The sequence below is a fragment of the Hyposmocoma kahamanoa genome, unplaced genomic scaffold (assembly GCF_003589595.1).
Source record: "Hyposmocoma kahamanoa isolate Upper Pololo Valley unplaced genomic scaffold, ASM358959v1 224, whole genome shotgun sequence".
Lineage (NCBI taxonomy): Eukaryota > Metazoa > Arthropoda > Insecta > Lepidoptera > Cosmopterigidae > Hyposmocoma > Hyposmocoma kahamanoa.
Window position 1 is genome coordinate 11,068,462 of NW_020653743.1, and position 12,011 is coordinate 11,080,472.

Here is a 12,011-nt window from a genome sequence, read left to right on the forward strand (position 1 = left end):
GCTGGGGGAGCTTGTGGCGGTGGTGGGGGCGCTGGCGGGAACAGCGCACTGCTTGACAGCTTACTCCTCTTCGTGACACATAACACTTGGTCACAAGTGGGTAAAGTGGCTAATACTTGATCGATGCTGATCAGATTTTCACCGCAGATTCCGTATTTCTCTTTGATGGCGTCTAACTGGGCCTTTAAGACGTGGTTCTCCTTGGAGAGTTCCACAACGCGTTGCTCTAAAACCATGTCATTGAAGCGGCGCTTCTCGCGCGAGCGCTTGGCGGCCTCGTTGTTGCGTCGCCGGCGGTCCCAGTAGCCGTCATCTTTCTTGTTGTCCGGGATGAACTCGCGTTGCTTGCGCTGCCCGAAGAACTCCTTACGCTTTGAGAATTCGAAGGAGGGCGCGTAATCAGGGTGGTCATGATCGCTAGGGGGCCCTTGGTCCATGGGGAAATGCGGCGACACTGAAAGACGGCCGCGCGGCGGTAGCGGCGCGCGAGGGGCGGGCGGAGCGGGGCCCAGAGCGGTTCCTCCGCTGCCTAGCAGCTGCTGCTGACTCAGAATAAACTCGGCGACCATGTTTCGGCGGACGAGACCCGGTCCGCACGGATCTTCACTGTGGTTCTGTAAAAGAAGAAGAACTATGTTAGGAATCTGGCAGGTTGCATAAAAACGTGCGAATGATTGAGATTGTCTAAATAATGTCGCTTACAAAATGTACGGTTGCAAAAATGCTGTTGCAACAGCTCGCGGTGCAACTTTGCACGTGGAGTAGCGGACCTTTGTGAAATAATGGTGTTGCCACATTTAACGCTTTTTGCTCCCTTCATGTTAGTCAACTCATTAATAAATCACGTTTCTCGTGTTACATTAAAAAAATACGACCGGATGAGGTTTCTAAACTTCCAACTTCGGTTGCTAGGTGATCAGTCCGTTATGTTAAACGATAAGTGAATTCACTATCAAACTTTCGAATGAAACGCATTTGAAATTGAGAAAGGTTATTTAAAAGTCAATGAAAAGATCGAGCATGCCTCAAAACGTGTGAGGGTAGTTAACAATCGGTTGAGCGATAATATTTAGATTCTAGAGCATTGCAAAATCGATCACGTTGCGTTGCGAGGCGGTATCACTGACGACGGCAACCTTATTAATTTAATATGGGTTAAATTATCCACCGGTTGATTGAAGTCGTTCACCTTTTTGCGTAACTACACACGAACCCAAAATCGATTTATATGTTACCACTCCGCGCCAATAGCCTATAATCGACAATTATGCGTGGAACAACGACAGGAAGTCGAAAAAGAACGATATCAGGTGAAAAAAAACAATGGAAGAATCACTATAAAACAGAAGCCATTGTGGCGAAACGATAAAACACTTTTTTCCAAGTTTTAAAACAATGCAAGGCACTAACTAGTGCATAGAAAAAAGACCTAAAAGCGTCACGTTCCTGTACACGCAGTGGGTACGTAAGCAACGTGAGCCTTCTTTCTAAAATTAAAATTATACTTTTTCCAAAGACAAATTTTATGGTTTGTGCATTTGTTTGTTGTCGGTCTGCACGTGACCGGGAATTATACGAAATTATTTACATGAAATTTTAGCATGTTCATTAATGGAAGTCTACAGAATACATGATTTTTTTTTCAGTATTACTTTCTGAAAGATTTATTACAGCATATTTCCGTTGAGTTTTGCGTGAAAACCGTCGACGTTTTATTTTGTCGTTTTTAGGTACACGATGGGATGTTCACTTTCAAGGGGATAGGGTACGAAACTGTAACAGAATTTTTTTCACCCTTACTTTGCTTTTATTGATAAGGGGAAATAGAATTTCAAGAATTTTTATCTTTTTTATAAGTTTTTCTTTGTTGGAGTTTTCCATTGTCAAATGGAATTCGAAAGCCCTAGAATGGGGCACTGTGGTATTGCTGTCAAGGGGCGGCTTCGTCGCGTGATCCGCTCACGACATCGGTGTCAGTGGGCCGCCCCAGATGCGCAGGCGCACCCGTTACGCCGACTAACTGTTCCGATCGCGGGTTTAATTGGCGGCCATTGTTGTGGGGGAAATGTCAGTAGAACTACAGATTGAATCGCTTTTGTATCAAGTTTATGGGCTGTGAAGTGTAGTAGAAAAAATATGTGGGAATCTTCTTTAATTATGAATGTCATTCTATTTTGTAAAGCACCATAAAATCGACCTAATGATTTTATGGTACCTTTGTTTTAAGCGTTTATTTGTACTAATTGTTTCCATTCATTGTTACAAATTAACACGCATTTTTTATTTCTTAATTCGATACGTATTAATTTAAATAATGTATGAAATAATTAGCATATAGTAAATTTACAGCATCAACGGTAAGATAATAAAGATTACAGTTAATATAAAAAAATGCGCCGGTTCAACCGTCCGTTGCCGACAGTTAATTCGCTGATTTATTTCACGCCGCCGTTATGATGTGCCAGTGTAATAACATACAGTTATCTCTGTATGACTGTTCAATATACATTTTTTATTAGTACCGCCTACTTTTAAATTAAGCGTTAATTTGAAACAGTACGGAATATTTTTTTTTTCTAACGGCATCTGTTACGTTAAAAATATAGATACTATTTTTGACCGGAAAATCACTAGTGATGTCAAAGAATAAACATTACATTACAAAACATCAAGACATTATTTTTTGTTTTTTAATTTATTTTTGGTAAATGACGGCGTAGTTTCTTAAGATATTGTAAACCATAAATTTTAATTTATTCATAAAATACTCGTCGCAAAAAATTAAGAAAAACAAAAATATTATTGTACACTTCGAGCAATAAATGTAGCACGGTCAGCAGGTGCTAAGTTTAAAAAATCCACCCGTTAGAGGTGATGCTTGACGGAACAAACAGTTAAACGACCAGTTACACTGTTTAACATAGATCGTAAAATACGGACAGTAGAATTTTATTAAAAGTTTTCTTTTTAACGTATTGGATAACCGACATTGTAATTTGAAGGCCAAGGTTTTGTTTCTAGAAGTTCTCTAATTGTTTAGAGAACGAAGTTGTTGTACTTTCTAATGCAGCGAAATGTTAGGTATAAATGTTGATTGCCGACTATCTAAAAGTTTTAAGTTTCATACTTTAAAAAAAGCCGTGATAGCCTAAGGTTTCATCTACCGCTTCTCAAGCAGGTTCCGTGGGTTCGAATCCGGGCCCGCACTTCTCAGTTTCTCGGAATAAAATTTACCATGAGTCTTTCGGTGAACAAAAACATCGTGATGAAGACGGTTCACAACCCTCGGAAAACGTGTCAAATCCCCGACCCAAAAAGGGCTAGCGTGGTGGACTACTTGTACTTGTGGAGTCTCGTGTCCAGCAGACTTATGAATGTGCTGATGATGATGATTTAAAAAAAAACTGTTGCCAAAAAGATTAAAGTTGTCCAACCGACACTATTAGAATCAATACCCAATCACTAAAAAAAATAGAACCCAAATCAAACAATTTTAAACTCCATACCAATTGACCCGTAGTACCTGAATAGTCAATGCCAATGACAGTTACACAACTACAATCGGGTTTTGACAACGGTTATTGCTAATCATCTACTCTCTAACGGTTGTCCCGAAATCTGGGACCGTACGGTACACCAACCGTTTTTTTTAATACTCATCTGGTGTGAGAGACGTAAATCCGTAATACTGTTATGAAATGTTGAGTTTCGTCAACATTCAAGGTAACGTTAGGCAAGATATAATGGTTGGTCGTTTAAACTTGCAATACAGTGTAATTTTGAGTTCCATTTTTAAACATTGCTTAGTTTTATTACGAAACTAGTTTGCTTCATTGCATTCGTTCATTGGCTTTGATATATTGCTAGAATTTAACGAAGTCTGGTATTTTTATTCTTTAATTGTACCCCCTTTTGAATTTTCTAATTTCTTATCTGTAAAAAAATTATAAATTTGTTGTAGAGGCGCCTGTTGAAATGGCACGCTCATATTGACACTTAAATTTTTTTAAATTTATTTCATGACCTTGGGTACAAGTCGTTTATTTATTTATTGCATTGTCACACTTATTAATAATTTACGTACAGTGGTTTGCAAGTATAAAACAGTAATAGTTAATAAACGTAGTGATAAAAAAAACTGTTTTCTATAGTATTTACGATTAATTTCAAGTCTATTACTAATCATCGTAATGTTCAAATTACGTTTGATTCGCTTATTCATTTAAATTGTTGTATTTTTGTTTCCAAAAATTTATATTATAGAGGGTATCCTGTAATGGTAGCATGTCTTTTAACTAGCATTATTGATCGTTCAATGTTCCATATAAAACTAGTGCTTATTGAACTATCTGATTAATTGGCATTGGTTTATGTATACCAATGCCATGAAATGAAACAAGTATTATCTTTGTAATATTTCAAACAACACTTAAGTCACGGGTATCATCTAATATCCCGTATTAATAACATGATATCAAAACATCTGCTTCTTCGACCACGTATCCCTTCCGCATCAGTCTTAGTTTTAGGACATAACAATGACTTGGTTTATAATCTAGGTCCAGTAAAATATCCTAAGTTTAGATGTAAGATTTTGATGACCCGTCACTTGATGCTAATACCAGTTTTTGAAGTTAAGTTAGTTTCATATTTCATGTTACTATCTTTTTGATACACTATTTTTTTTTATTGTCAGGTCGAAACTACTTTTTTTTTGTTCTTCCTTTATATTCACTCGAAGTCGGTATCGAATAAAAAAGTAGCAAAGTCCGATCTCACGTCATAGTCTAAAAATGTCACACGTAAATAATGTGATAAGGCAACGCTATCACGAAGTTATCACTATCACACGTGACTCATATTGTGTTGTTATTAATCATATATAACAAATTGCTTTGTTGTTGTAATTAATTTCATAATGCCACTGTATTTTTCACAATTTTGTTAGACCTCTTTGTTAGGAAACAAAAGTAGACATACATATAAACAGTTTCAAAAGTTTTTAATCCGGCAGATCAGGCATGTTTTTGTTATATTAAAAATTAAATTACAAAGCTAAGTTATCACGTGAAAAATTTCTTCTGTTATGTATTTACACGGTTACTCAAAAAGTATATTAATTATCCAATAAATGGTTTATTATAGATAAAATACCAGTCTAGTATATACGTAACTAACCGTACTATCATAAAGTAAATAGATCATCATAAAGTACATAAGTGTTGGTTTCATAACGATGTACTTCTAGTGCATTATTTTGCGTTATAGATACATAGATGCATATCGATTCACGTTCAGTGACACGAGTGTGTTACATTGTTGTGTTATTTTTTCTAATAGGGCTGCGCCAGTGAATGACATAAAATTGTGAAGACTATGCCAAAATCACTCGAAGCAACATTACGTACTGCCCGTGGAATGTTTGTTTCGCTAAAATTTTAAATACTTTTAGAAAAATTATTTGAATTTATGATTTAAAAAATGGAACGCCTATTGCTTAGTGTTGCCAAATTACGAAGTGTTAAAATTGCAAATTAATTTCCTAATCAATGTGAATACTTCGGGTTAGACCTACCGCAATAAAACTTAATACTAATAATTGTTGTCTAGGACTAGACACCCCTTTGACCTTAGCAGTGATTGTCCTCGGCAAACGTGACCGGTCGGGTCACGCGGCCATAACCACGTGTGCGTTCTTGAACCTCACGTTGACTTGCGCAACGTACACGTTTGCTCCTCTTTACACCGTTATATAAACAGCAACGTGATTTGAAAATGTGTTGTGTAAGTCTATAATTGTCCTTGGGGCCTTGACCGTGGCTGGATTGTTCGAGAAAATTGCTTTTGTTATGACAACAAATTTGTTTTCACGTTACAATGGTTAATATAGGTTTGGTTTAATTTGATTTTGTAGAATGTGATTATCTACAAGTTTACTTTATGGAAATTGAAGTGAGATAACATTGATAGTCTCGAAGTATTGTTTATAACAATAAACATTAAAGATGGCAGTAAATACGGATTCGTGGGAATATTGATTCTATTCAAAAATGTTTACTGGAGAAGTATCAAAGAAGAGCTCGGTTATGAGTTTTTCCGAGAATCCTTGGGTTAGGTCATAGCTGTTGTCCGGATAGCTATAAATAACAAGTGTTTTTTAGTCTGTTCGCAGAACGGCAGCTTCCATTACAAACGGAAATGTTTAGAATGTCTGAGACAGTGTCAACGTTTATTCACTAATCTTTTAAGATTACACACACACACATACGCATAGGCACGCACGCCCATCTAAACTCAAATAAATGGGCACCTCTTTGTTAATAACTTTGTGCCAGTTTAAAATTAAAATTGCTACGGTCTTGACCTTCTAAGCACTAAAGATAATGGCAGCCATCTTGGAAAAAGTAGAGAAAGTAGTACAGCGGTAACTTTCCATACGTTCGCTGTTTATTGCGCGGGTAAAAAGAAAAGTAGGCCGGCCGCCATCTTTGATTTGACATTTTACCGCCGTTTGAAGACGTTCTCTCAAACGTATTTACAAGTACATAAGAGCTACGCGCCTAGTCTTATCTGGCAATCCCATTTTATAGTATTATTGCCGCTTGTGTGTCGGCGCCACTTCGTCATTGTCTATGGTAACAGATTATGTCAAGATGCTGATGTTTTCAAAACTTTCGACGCGACACTTACTTGTTTTGTCTTAGAATCGTCGATGTTTTATACTTCTTGCAGTTATTTAATCATATTTAATTTTATTTTGTCTCAAGACCTTTTGTTTAAGGTCGATGTTTTCTGGAAGTGATTCAAGCGTTTTCCCGACGAAAATTGCTTATACTTGACCGATTTTTCGCGACGAATCGGTGTAAGACCTAATTAAACAAGCGGGGTTCGGGTTATTTCGGTCTGGCCTCTATCGGTCGGGCCGCGATAATGGTTTGGTGTCAAGGTTGTGTTCCGTAACGCGCCCGGCGGCGGCTAGAAGCGTCGTATCAAACGTGTCAAGGCCCTTCCTCTAGTTCCTCTTTTCCGGATACATATTTTCCAAATGAAAACGATGATAATAATTAAGCGTTTTCAAACAAAGACCTACTTAAAAGTGACCTTGCTCCATGCCTGCTAATTGCTACATTATTAAGAAGCACTTAACCTATTTCACTGCGCTAGATTCTACGAATTTAGCCGCTTCAGCGTCTAACGTTACACAAGCTGTTTGTTTCGAGGAAGCTAAATCGCGATCCTAACGAGTTGTTAAATCAACTTCAAGTGCGTCACGTGCTTTATTGTTTTGGCTGTGTTTACAATCGTTCGGTTCGTTACTCAACAAGATTAGTTTGTTTGAATCATTGGGTATTCCCAAATTATATCCAGTAGCATTAACTAAATTGTATCAAAGAAAATGAGTGTCGTGGCTGATTTATCTATATATACATTGGTAAAATGAATAATATAATATTAAACTTTCTCAATTCCACCAATTTTTGAGTTACGACAATATTCGGTTTCATGTGCTGTGTAGGCTTAACGGCGTGTTGTTTGCTTTATTGCGTCCTATTTTCATATGTCAATCACTGAACTCTTTGGACCTCACCCGTCCCGTGATCCACTTTGTCGCAATTGGTACTAACACACGTGTTCATCACTAAGTAGGTTACAGTAATGTGAGCGAGCGAGATAAAAAAATAGGTCAAGTTATCTTTGCCTGTCCTCGGAACGATGAAATTATCGCGCGTTGTTATATTGCGCGTGAAAAAAAAGAGGCTTACGTAATTTTGTCTCTGCTACACACAATTGTGACCTCGTGATAATAAGTAATAGTTGGGAGCTTACAGAGGAATTCCTGTTATCAAGACACTATTTTCATCACCTTGTATAGTTGACGGATTCGTAATGCAAAAATGCACCAACGTTACGTTAGTAATTCATGATTGTGTTTTATTTCGGCCGATGATTTAATACAGCGTACAGAGAATTACAGATGATCGTACACATGTAATGAGCGTTAAAATTCTTAAGTTACAATGCATGATTAACCCAACGCATGCCGACCTCACGGTCTTAATAATTCCTTCCGGACAACCTTGCGTTTAGTTCCTGCATTACGTCATACAGAGATAATGCATTTTGTGCTGCAAGCTTTATATTTATTGGGAGTTTTTTTCCGGAACTTTAGCTTTATGCCGTACGACTACGACCTCGAACAAGTGTATTGAGTCCGTACGTCGTATCACGGTATGAGTCATGTCTGATAAGTGTGGAATTTGACTTGTTTTTCCTAAGTTATACTTGTTCATATATTGCACTTGGTTGCGCAATACGCCCTAGCGGCGTTGCGTCATATGACACACCGAACTGACCTTTGCGAACGGATCGATTCTCTAACAACGCGTTTGTTTACAATATGTGAGAGATTCATGAAGTTATATTCCTGGTAGCGGTCGTTACATTATTGTCTTTTATGCGAATATTATGTCTATCTCTTCTAGTCATTTGTGTATTTTTTCCTTGTTATTTCATATTGGATAATTTTCAAGTTAATTTTCTTACCTAATTTCGGTGGCAATTTTTATTATTGAAGTATTCGAGTATATTACGTTGAAGTATTAAATAATATTTCAGGATACTATAGTCTAATATGAAATAATACTTCATGATAATATTCTGAAATATGCAAATAATAAAAATTGCCACCGAAATTAGGTTGAGAAAACTAACCTGAAAATTACCCAATTAATCTTTTCAATTGAGAAATTTATTAATTTTCTACTTTATTTAATGGAATATTTTATATTAGTAACATTTTTTTCTGCCTTCTTTTACACGGAAAAAATGTTTATTGTTACAGTCTTTTCTTTAAATAGTTTTTCTGTTTTAAGGGGTTGATGCCTTCACGTGCATGATTAGTCGAAGTAAAGGTCGCCCCTATGCACCGATCAATAATTTACCTTGCTTGCGGTTGGAAGGTAAAATCAGAAGGACATTTTGAGGGACATTTATTTTGCTGTTAACTTGATGCTTGCGTGAATCATCTTTACATTTCTTGTTGACGAAAATTTGAAAAATATACAATAATATTTGTTATATAATTAATAAGTCGTATTAATTAAGTGTGAACATTAGTGTGTCAATAGATGTAGAAATAAAAACTGCAACATTAAAGCGTTGCCAGTTGGTTTCCGCACATCCGCGGGCGAATGCACGGATTGAAACCTTGAACCAGTTGTGTAAGCGGCCCACAATGGCTTACGACAGCGCCGCGGTGCCAGGCGCCCGCTTACGACATTACCTGCCTGCTTACAAGCGCAATACACCAATTAACGGAGCGAAATTTGTATTTCGATTTTGCCAATTCGATTGCGAAAATTTCCGTTCGCCATTTTTACGGATAGATTTGGAAATTAACTACCTTTAGGAATATAAAAAGAAACTATATGCAAAATATATTCCATTAAAAAAGTTTTAATTCCAATTTTCAATTTTATTAATTAAACTAAGTTCCGTAAAGTTCTCGATTTTTTTGAAGTTTTTTATTTCACACATTTAATCTGACCAATATTTAATTTGCAGAAAAATGTAAACAACGAATTAATACGACATGTATAAAAATATACACAAACAAATGAATACTCTAAATGCGGAGTTGTTAATCTACAAGATAGGGTTGCCAAAGGATACTGCGTAAACAAAGATAAATAATAGCAACGCAGTTGAGGAAGCAGAAAACGCAAACAAAAGATTGAAAACAAGGTAAAAACAACGCAGCTATCGTTGAACATTTACAGCAATGTACGAAACGAACAAATATGATGATTAACGCTACACTTTTGGCACGAAATTGAAAAATCATGAGTAAACATATTTGTTTGAACGGAGTCAATGACATGGCGGGAAAAAATTCTATGAACCCATCGAAGATCAAGATCTTTCTGACTCAACCTTATTAGTCATTTAATATATTAGGATTATGACTTGAATTTTGCAATTTCAAATAAGGAATTCCGGTCGTAAAATTATACTCGAAATTTAAAGTCCAATATTAGTTGAACTTTACCAAAATTTGTTTCATCAATTTAATCTAAGAAAATGCGCAGTTTTACTGAAAGTCGTTTTATTTGTTCTCATTAATGAGAATTAATTATAATAAAGAACACTGCTTCTAATTTTGAAAATGAATATTTTAAAAGTACATTTTCAATTTAATTTGAAAAATTTTGATTTTTGATTGAGAAATTTTGATTTTACAACCAATTGTCATAAATATTTTAGGCGATCGTTTAGTATAAAATATTTTTTATTTTATTTGGAAAGTAAAGAGATCAAAAGAGCAAAGAATAAATAAATAAATGAGTTTTTAAAATTAAAACAATAATAAAACAGAATTCAAAAATACTTACGAAAATATTTGCGGCGTACTTGGACTCCTTGTGTGGAATTATCCAAATAGTGGCAACAATGTCATAATATCACAAAAACAGCAATGCACAGATCTGCCTGCGGTCAAGTTCACGGTTTCAATAGCAAAAAGTAATATAACACTCCCACTTTTCACGTCCTGAAAGATCTTTGTCACTATCACAATGTTGTTATGACGAAATATCCAATGCTGGTGTTGCGTAGTTCGCTAGTCACTTGGACACGTCTCTTCACTGCGTAGTCTAGAGTGAGACTGAATTGTGTAGTGGGGTCGACCGACTCGCGTTCTGCACCACACACACATCGGCAATCCCGCTCGGTTGTGTGGGTGACCGATGGTGGTGTGAGTGATTTTATTAGTGTGGGTTTTTATTTACGTAACTTTACCCTGGCTCTGTGTAATCACTACTTAGCGGTATTGAGTCAATGTAGTGTCCGATTTTTTTAGCTAATTTGCTATTGAGTCATGTGTTTGTGGCGTTTTGTTCTACGAAATCTGTAATTAATTGATAACGCGCTTTATGGTTATTTTGTGATGGCGCAAAAGGGTTACTATTTTATTTATTAGTTGAGTTGGGAAAACTCACTAGATTTTTCCACACAAGATTATATTTGTCATTGGTGCAAATTTCCATGCAATGCATGACAAGGATATATTTTATTGTGCATTAAACAAAGTAGAAACTTCTACAGTTACAAGTGGTGATAAAACACTATAATAATATAATATACCGTTATAATAAAAACTAAATCGTAATAAAGTTCTTATAAATAAAGAACGTTAAACAAGAAAAAATATATGACATATTTTATTCTTATACAATAGACGGGTTCTTTTATTGTACACATTTATTGTATCATTAAGGAAATAATATTTCTTTTAGGGAAGATGACACGCACAAATAAAACGATACAATTATGCAGAACATCTTACAAAATCATTGACGTCATAAATTCGTACCAATTCTAAATCGGGAGCAACCCTTTTTTATAAAACAGCTTATTAAATGACACGTCATAGCTTTTAATGTATTTTACGACATTTGTAAGAATGTTGGGTAAGGATGACGTCATTACACAGAATAGGAAGTAAAATTGAAAAAGAACTTTTTCCCAAATTACGTATTGGTATGGAACATATTATATACTTAGCATAAATTATATACATAACGTCGACGTATACAGGCGTTGAAACTGCTAGATTGATTTACTTCAGCTACTTTCACAGTCTAATGACATACAGCATTTTGCTTTGCGGTAATGCCGCCGATATCAATAGAATCTTTGTCCTGCAGAAACGTGCGGTTAGGGCAGTTTACAATCTGGGCCCCAGTGTATCTTTGAGAGAATTAAGTTTAAGGAAATTGACATACTTACACTAGCGTCACAGTACATTTATGAAAATGTAATTTATGTTAAGAGGAATAGTAATTTCTTTATGAAAAATAGTGACAGACATAACATTAATACGAGGAATAAAAATAAACTAGCTGTTTTTGATAGTCGTCTTCACAAAGTCACAAATTCATTTAAGGAGCAATGTATACGCTTCTATAACAAGATTCCGGTTGATATACAAAATTTGCCATTCACGAAATTTA

General features: G+C 35.8%; 1 protein-coding gene across 1 annotated transcript in view; it reads right to left on the reverse strand.

Annotated features, from left to right (window-relative positions):
* LOC113228285 (hepatic leukemia factor) overlaps positions 1-10,621 on the reverse strand; it is an 11,352-nt gene extending 731 nt beyond the window's left edge. Inside the window, exons 1-2 of the mRNA XM_026461549.1 lie at positions 10,392-10,621; positions 3-614 (exon numbers count right to left, since the gene is read on the reverse strand). Coding sequence (XP_026317334.1) covers positions 3-569 — 567 coding nt within the window. The 5' untranslated portion in view covers positions 570-614; positions 10,392-10,621. The remainder of the gene's footprint in view (positions 1-2; positions 615-10,391) is intronic.
* Positions 10,622-12,011: the final 1,390 nt, after the last annotated feature.